General features: G+C 37.8%; 1 protein-coding gene across 1 annotated transcript in view; it reads right to left on the reverse strand.

Annotated features, from left to right (window-relative positions):
- The window catches only part of TAMM41 (TAM41, mitochondrial translocator assembly and maintenance protein, homolog (S. cerevisiae)), a 22,266-nt gene extending 13,902 nt beyond the window's left edge, over positions 1 to 8,364 (reverse strand). The window contains exons 1-3 of the mRNA XM_010078280.1: positions 8,188 to 8,364; positions 6,392 to 6,484; positions 1,678 to 1,828 (exon numbers count right to left, since the gene is read on the reverse strand). Coding sequence (XP_010076582.1) covers positions 1,678 to 1,828; positions 6,392 to 6,484; positions 8,188 to 8,361 — 418 coding nt within the window. The 5' untranslated portion in view covers positions 8,362 to 8,364. The remainder of the gene's footprint in view (positions 1 to 1,677; positions 1,829 to 6,391; positions 6,485 to 8,187) is intronic.
- Between the last annotated feature and the right edge of the window lie 1,024 nt (positions 8,365 to 9,388).

The raw sequence follows: 9,388 nt of genomic DNA on the forward strand, positions 1-9,388 counted from the left end.
CAGGTGAACAGGTACGCAGCCCTGTAGGAAACATCCCTGGTTAGCAGCCCTGCGCCATCCCCCTGTCAGTACCCTCTTCACTTTACTATGGCTTTCAAACAGGTAACGACTCAGAAAAAAATGCTAAGGAAAAGCTGAACAAATTGCAATCTAAACTGGCTGGAGAAGTACCACGTAAAGAGCAGTAACACTCCTCAGTAAAGCGAAGCTGCAGCTTATAAACCCTACTTGCCTATGTGGGCTTTTTTTTTTTTTTTAAAGCCAAACTTACATTTCTATATGAGTAAAGAAAGTGCTGTGTAAACTTCAGTTCCAACCAAACTTGTTCATAGTGATTTCATTAAGGATATCAAGATTTAAAGATCAATGCTGAATTAAACTGAAACAACTAAATCTTGTATTGAAGAGTCATTTGGAGTAAATTCTTACATTTATTTCTGTACTAATTCATACCAAGTTCATAACTAAAGAGAGGAGGAAATTCTCTGTCCTGGTTTCAGCTGACAGAGTTAACTTTCTTCACAGCAGCTAGTGTGAGGCTGTGTTGGGGATTTGTGCTGAGAAGGAAGCTGGTAACACACTGATGTTTATAGTTGCTGCCAGGACAGTCAAAAGGCATTTCCACCTTCCCATGTTTTTGCCAGCATGCAGGTACACAAGAAGCTAGGAGGGAGCACAGCCCACAGTTACTGGCTTAGTTTAGGATTCAGCCTTAGATTTCAGATTGAGACCAACTTGGCCAATGGTCTGTTCCATACCATGCACGTCATGCCCAGTATATTATGAGGGGCGGTCCAGAAGCTCTCGCTCTCTCAGTCAGCTCTCTCTCTCTCAGACTTGACTCTTTTCTGGGATTGCCATTTCCAGACTCTCTCTGCTCTGGGATTGTTAGTCGTGGTCGTCGGGTGGTGAGTGGCTGTATCTGATACAGCCTTCAGCGTTCTCTGCATCACTCATTTTTATATTTGTATACTATTATTATTATTTTCAGTTTTGTTGTAGTTTAGTTAAGTTGTTCTTATCTCAACCCAGGAGTCTCTTCTCCCTTTACACTTTAATTCTCTCCCCTGTCTGCAGGAGGGAGAAGGGTGAGCAAGCATCAGCGTAGTATTCACTGCCAGCCAGGTCAAACCACAACAAAAAAGTTGGTCTCTTACCAAAAAAAGTGAACGAATATCAACCAGGAGGTGAATGTTAAATGTACATTGAAGAATCATAATCTGGATCTTTAAGTTAGCTAAATAAGAACCTTAAACTCAGCACATTCAAAATGTAACAAATAACAAAACGTGGGTCAGACTATCTGATGAATCGTTACACTGAGAGTGAAAAATTTATTTCCACGGTTTTGAACCATTAAAACCAAAATACAATCCATAAAACCAGAAAAAAACATTATTTCACCATATTCAACCACCCACACTTAGCTGTTCATAAATCAAGCAGATATATAAGAAGTTTTGCTCATGTACCTATACCTGTTTTCTCTGAATAAGCACAACTAGTCTTTCCAGGCTGTTCTATAACACAGCAGTAAAATATAGTTATTAGAGCACACAACAGCGTAGGTCCAAAGCAAGAGAGCAGGGGACTTATTATATGATAGGCTTCCTACGGTGGTACAACAGCTCCAACTACAGCTTTTCTCCTCAAAGACGTCAGACACCATATACTAACCAGAATAGGAGAGTCCTGCAATCTGCATATAGAGGTCTTCTTCAGAGAAACTTTCTGGTAACATGAGAAAGGCTGCTGTGACTGCACTCTTCAGATTGCTAACAAGAGCAGCTTGCAGCTTGCTATTCTCATTCTGTGTCAGTATTTTCACCTGAAAAAGCAGAGTCATTGGAAGCAGGACTTCAGAAAAATGCTACTGAAGATGGAGCTAGAAAGGTTACTCAATCCAACATGAAAAGTAAATAAATTTATTTAAGATTGGATCCTATTATTATGGTAAAATAAAGACTACAGTGTCCACTTTTGCTTACACAGCAGGAGAGAGAGGAACATCTTTTTTAAGATGAAAAGGCTGTTCGTAAAAACATGTTCAGCATTGCTATAAGCAACAGCCATTAACTAATCTCTGAAGAGCTATTCACCTTTTTATATTCATGAATTTAGGATTAATCAAAATAGTAAATATGAATGCATTAACATAAATACTTCACATGTGATCATGCAACAAGAAAAAGAGACCCCTGTCACACTGAAAGACAATGGAATGCCAGAAACAGGCAAGTTTTCCTATTCATCTTTATTTGGGGGGTTTTTGTTTGTTTTGGTTTTTTTAATAGAGGACTCCTCTATCACATGCTTCAAGTATTTTCTTAGACATTAGTCATCCTCCTAGAAGAAGCAGAGCTTTATTTTGAACTTCATATGAGCAGAACGAGAACTCAATGGGAACTTCCCACACATGAAGAACAGGTCACTGAAGTTGAGTGCTTCCACGTGCAACAAAGAGAAGTTTATTTTTAGGAAACATGCAAACTGTTCAAGACCATCTACAGATTCCAGTCACCTAGGATATGGAAATTTACCGGAATAAAAAGCAGATCTTCAGTAAGAACTGAATATAGAAACATATTATTATAGACCATTAGACAGATGAAGTCAGCCTGGTTTACAAGATGCCCAACTATGCTCTCTCAGAAAAAAACCTCCCCAGAATACCTGCCTGTTGTGAGTTTCTCTCTTTTTCAAGTGCTCTGATTAAGCAATACTATCTTACTTGTAAATGACAGCTTCTTAATATTTGTTTACTCTAGAATACCTTAAAATGCAAACCCACTGGCAGCTATGAACAAAAGCATCCAACTGCCTTTTACTCCCCAAAAGCCCACTGACACACAAATGAGCTGCTGTATAACTTAAAATTCTGCCCCTATACTGTGTTCTGAACATAGTTTTTAATTATGGTGAAATCTTTTAAGAGCAATAAATCTAGAAAAATATCTCACTTTGATATGGTGATGAATGCAACAGTATACAGGCTTCTTGTTTCAATTATCCTGCACTAAAGGATGGGCTTGCCTAACATCAAATCTATACGACAGTCTAGAATTGGTCCAGGGTGGATTTTTGAAGGATATTTTATCTTCTTCGGTTTTAATTTTTAAAATAGTTTAGTGTACAAGTGAACATTTCAGAATTCCTCCTAAATTCTGCAAATTATATTTTTTAGCATTAAAAAGAAAGACAACAATAAAACACATTAACATACAATACATTAATCTGCCATGGAGCCCAGCGTAAATTTTATTTCCTTGAAAACCATGTGAGAAAGTTACTGGATGCACAGAGACTTGCTCAAATAAGATACAGTATACATGACAGGCTGGTCCTGAGGATAAACTAACACTTAAAATCTCATTAACTAATTCACTTATATGTACTTTCACAACTTGCTGCTACAGAGAAACTACAAGGAAAGACAGAAGAGGAAAGTCTGTGGTATCCCAAGCAGCCACGCAAACTGCTTATACCTTAGGCTAGCCCTGGAAATAGCAGCAAGTTATGGATGTGTTTTAAGAACACCACAGTTACAACATTCTAAAACATGAACCCCAGGAGAGATGCTATTCCTTCTCTTAGAAGGCAGACTTGCTTTAGTGAAGCAAAAGGAATCATCTCCTCATTTGCTAAAAACACTCCCTAACATAAACCGCACTTTTTTCAAACAGAAATAATATTCTAGGCTTCAAAATTTAAACTCGTGAAGCACTGCAGTAGTGATACCATTTATGAAGAGATTTTAAACACTTCAGGTAGCTAGAAATCTCCCAGGAAGGCAGAGTGCAATAGTTATCATAGAGGTATGACTGACAGTGACAAGTGTTGATACTTAGGGAAATCTGAAAGAAGACCACAGTTAAGGAAGGCTTTTTCACAGTACAGAGAACTTATGGTCAGAACTACTCACTGTACTTACTCATGTAAGTGGGTGAAGGTGGCAATTTATTATAGTTTTACAGTATACAGAGAATTCAGTTAACTAACAGTACAGTTGAGACTTAAAGATTATTAAATATTTTAAGTGAGGGATATATTCAATTTTATAAATAAGCATGAGCCTCAGTCATCCCCACGGTTTAAAGTAGGAAACTCCTTCACTGCTGGGAAATTCATACACAAGAAACTGCAGCCATGTGTACAGACAAACAAAACACACAAAGAAAATCTCATTATAGAATGAAAGATGTCAAAAGCACTATTCCAGTTTGCCATTTAGCCATGTCCACACTCTGCCCAATATCATAAAAGGATTTTTCCATTCTCTTTCAAAAACTGTTTTACAAATTTGGACAATGGAAAAATTCTGTAAACAACTATGTGCTCTGTCACTCCTTCATGGGAATTTTTATCATATAAAAAAAGTAAACCTCCCAAGAACCTTCCCTATTCATACTCCTCTCTCTCTCACCTCGCTTCAATTTATTAAATAATTCCTTCTCTTAATAGTTTCTCCAGGACAACAGTAAATAGAGCTGCTTACACTAAAGCAATTACAGGCTATGTTTAACAAAATTCCAGTAAACACTTCAGATGCTTTTTTCAATCTTCTCCCTCTGAACACCAATTATGCATCACCTGTGCATATTTATTTTACTTTTCAGGTACAGCTGCATTTTTTTTTTCCAGAAAACCTGTTAGTTATAGAGAAATTACAACTAAGTTTATTCAGTCTTTTTCAATACAGTTAAATGTGAATTCAGATGATCAGATGAATAAATTTCATGTAGGATGAAAACCCAATAAACTTTTAATACAAACAAAGACGCCTGGGAAGAAAAGTCAGCATTGCTAAGTGGCCATTCCAAACTCCACCTATTCTGCCAAACATTCTGGAAAGATTACTTGGTCAAGGCAACCAGTTTATAGCAGAAACAAAATCTCTAGTGAAAATCAAGCCAAGATTTTCAACCCAGAGCAAATGTTTTAGCTCATGTGCTAGAATAGCTTGGATAGCTTTTGCTCATAGAGTGACAGCTTTGTAATGGAACACCAGAAAGGCGCTGGGCTCTTCCTCCTCTATATGAGAGTGAGGAGGAAATTCCCAAACAAACTGTTAAACAATATTAATCTGTCTCCAGTCAGCTGTGTCCACAAGTAGCACAAATGGCAAATGGTATGTAAGAGATCACTGCGTACAAGAAAAACCTAACCCTGTATCCCCTCCAAAAGAACCTTATTGTACATTTTTAAGGAGGTGAAAAAAGCTTTCTATACCTACCACTTGCAACATATATATCAAAACATCAAATCAGTTGCAAAGACAAACCAGCAGACATTTGAAACCCATACACCAGATCTAAAAATATTATTTGGGCGTTTTTGGTCAACACAGCATAACATTCAAAATAATCACATATGTGATATCTCCACTGCCTTGTTAGCAACCAAAGAAAATACCAAATTCTGCCTTCCTGTGCAAGGATGTACTCCCATTGAACTCAATCAAAAGATAGGAAGCACCATTTACATATACCAAGGTGAAAAATCCTAAAATACATCAAAGCAGCAGCAAATGCAGTTACACGGAAAAGAAACATTCAGTACTCATTGTTAATGTGAAATTCAGAATTCTGCCTTCAGATGTTTTTCTCAATGTATCAAGTTTCATTCTTTGTAACAATAACAGCTGTTCTAACCTGTACCATGCTATAATACATCCCTGGAGACAGAGAAAAGCCTGAGACTATATACTCAAACTTTCACCCCAAATTCTTAGTTAAAAGCATAATTAATTTCTGTTCTAAGACTTGAACAGAGTTCTCCTCTCCTTCCTCCCTCCCCTCTTAAGAAATTTTAACTTAGCACTGCTGCCATCTGCTGAAAGCACACTGAATCAGGTAGGCACTCACAGGAAAGCAAAGACCTTGTATTTTTTATGACACAAACATGGAGGAGAAAAACTAACATCCTTAACACATGGTTCAGTCAATCATAGATACAGATTTGACAATGCAATGAACCAGACAAAAACTGCACAGCAAAGCAGCTTTCACCTTTAAAGATTTCCACTATTTAACTGTGTTAAATTTTAGTGAGTTCTGTCCTTTGTTATAAAAGGTAAATACTGCATTTAACATTACAGGGACTTTGAGTTAACATAGTCCAGTTATTCAAGATTTACTACAGGCCAAAAACTGTGATTAATATACTTACCTTTAGCTTTTTTCATGTAACACAGAATATCATTAAGGACTACATTTCACTTCCTTTCTGAGAGAACATCCCTCTAGGACTAGTCCGCTAAATCGGGGCAGATTATTGGTTCAGCACAGACACACAGATCCTTAACAATTAAAGTTCAAACTATAACTGATAATTTTCCAGCCCTGTAATTTCCTGCATTTCAAGACAGAGAACTGAACAGATTAATAGTTACTGGTTTTTGGAGGCGTCCAGCGACATAGAGCGTTTTCCAGTGAAGTAAATCATCAATCAGGGTATCAGTGCTAATTACACCATATTTTATGATCTGGAAAAAAGCAAAATAAAGGCTTTTGAAAAACCATATGCCTGCACCATTTTCACTATATGAAACTTACTATTTACTTACTATAACTGTCATTAATTCTAAGCGACATACACCTCCAATGAAAAACTGGATGCATAATATTAAAACATTTTAATGTTTTAATGAATACAAGAGGTAAAAAAAAATAATTCCTATTTCCATGAAAACTTCTGGGGAAAAAAATGGAACAAGAAGATGCACAGAACCCTCTAAAATCCTTTCTAGAATCAAAGTTACAATAAAGTCACCCCAGGATCAATCACTAAAGGAAAAGACTTTAAATCCCAAAGAAACCTAGTCTAGACAGACATTGACACTGAAGAGATATCAATATTAAAATACAACTGTTCAAAAAAAGATTTTGGAAAAGTTATGAACAGCTGTGTACCAGCCAAACGTTGAAACAGTTGGAATAATCCACAGTATCCTTTATGGCAATGAAAATACTCAAGAGGTAGTTTGTCAGAGATCTAAAATAAGCAAAACTCCTAGATATTTATGTGTACCGTTATTGGGGGATGGTGTGTATCAGGGAGCTTCTTCTTTTGTTCTTTGATGCTAGAAAGCAAATTGTGATTTTGTATCTCATTTTATGTAACTGTAAAAAAGGTGAGCTTTCAACACTTTGTTATCAGTTTGCACTTCCCGAGTTCCCACAGATTATCACCACAGCAAGATAGCCAGCTCCAGAATTTCTGAATAACAGAGGATCATAGAGTGCGATCTGGCTGAGTCATTACAGCATAAGAGCATAAAGAGACAAGAAGAACACAATTTCATAGCAAAAAGCATTGGTCAAAAGAAAATCCAAAATCCCTCTTTACATAAAGTGAACACCAAATTCTTGCCTCATACAGATGCCTTTAAACAAAACAGCCAGGATGTAACAGACTACTTTATCTACTTCTCCAGCTATCTATGAAGAATTCTGACACGCCCAACATTCCTGCAACCACGGGTGACCAGAGAAGCTTCAGTTAGGTATATATTGCTCACATGGTGTTTTTCCATGACTGTCCTTCATCTCATTTAATTTCCCATCTATCTTAAAAGAACTTGCTCTCTCCATTTTGTTAGTCACCATACAGCAAAAGGTACTCAAAATCAACACCAAGACAGACAGATATGGTGCTTCCCTCCCCTGACTCCTGTTTGCACTCCTGCTTACCAGTCTACACACATAGTAGGACTTGCAGCACAAGTAACTACTTACCTAGAATTATTAATTATACTCCAGCTTCACAGGTCAGGATGTTAGCCATTAAACAACACAGATGTCAACTCCAACTTGCTACGTTAAATATTTGCATTTTATGTCAAACAGACAGTAAGAATCCACTTTACTATTACTACATGTTCAGCTCCTGAAATTAAGGCCCCGTTTCCACACAAAACTGTTAGACAGCAAGTAATAAGGAATATAAATTCAGTTTCTGAAGTGCTTTAGTTGTAAATTCCAAACATTGCTCGCACTTTTAAAGTGCAAGAGCAGCTACTCTGTTTGCTTTTTAATTAATGTGCTCTTTATGACATACTGAAGATACCACAAATTAAGGTCCAGTTACAATCTATAAGATTTGCTTCCTGAACAGAAATTTGCTTTAAGCTAATAATTTCAATACTTAACACACAAATTTCAATTTACTCAAAGTAGGTGTACTTACCCTACCATTACACGGCACTAAAGTATTGTAGTAAATCCCTGCTCCATAGCTCTGCATACTACTGATCTGTTTTGGCCCAAAAACTTTTAGGAAGGAATAATGACTCCTGTTCTTCAACAAATTCATCATATGCCAGGTCACAGAATCATCAACAGCAAACACAAAGTCCAGCATATTGTCCTGTGGATAAGGAGAAAAGTATTAGGGTTTATATGTCAGGAAGCAAGCGATGTTGATAATATTAATCTAAGCTATATACAGTATTGAACTACTAGCTAATCATTTTTCAGGAGTTAAAAAAAAATTAAACTAGAACAGAAGCATTAATGTCAAATGCAGTTAAAGGTTCTGATGAAGTTGTATATTTTCCAGACAGTCTACCAGAGATGGTCCAAAATTTTCCTGTCCTCCTGGTTAAGTGACCAACCTTCAACCCTTCAAAACAGGGGAGCACACGATGAAACCTTGACCTTCCTATTTCACAGCTCAGCTAACAGCTTAAAACTGCTAACGAACAGGACTCTTGCTAATACGTGAGGCTGCTAACTGGGAGATGTGCGCAGATAAAGTCAGCTTAGAGCTGGCAGCAAGAAACTGCACTTCTAGGGCATTCACTTGCTTTTGTCAACAAAAATCCCAACTCCAAAGGCCTGTAGCGCACAACGCATGTCCTGCTCTTCTGGAGACACCAGCCCACACCCCCCTGCATGCAGACAAGCTGACAGCTTGCAGCTCACCCCCACCATGAACCCATCCGCGCAGCGACACTGCTTCAGACTCACCAGCCGACGGCTGGCTGGGGCTCACTGATCCTGGGCTGGGTCCCAGCTCATCAGGTAATACTACTAAAAAGATTGTCCGCTACCGACCATTTTTTCGCATTCTTTCATGTGAGGATAAGATGCTATTACAGTCCTGAGATTCTTATTATCCTGTTTTTCTCTTTGCAGAAAGGACAATGTGACCCGTTTAAAGCTGCCCTTTGGGGAGTGCTTAATAGGCCAAGCCATAATGAGCAATACTGCCTACTAACAATCTTTACAAATTCACACACACGCACGTATTAATATATATAAAAATCACTATTTCCAAGCAGCTTGACCTCTGAACGACGAGGCAGTGCCACAAACGCTACTGAAGCGTGGCAATACATTTTGCTGAGGTGACCCTCACGCGCTGCACAGCAGAGCTGGGCCAAGCT

The sequence above is a fragment of the Pterocles gutturalis genome, unplaced genomic scaffold (genome assembly GCF_000699245.1).
Source record: "Pterocles gutturalis isolate BGI_N339 unplaced genomic scaffold, ASM69924v1 scaffold44323, whole genome shotgun sequence".
NCBI classification, from domain to species: Eukaryota; Metazoa; Chordata; class Aves; order Pterocliformes; family Pteroclidae; genus Pterocles; species Pterocles gutturalis.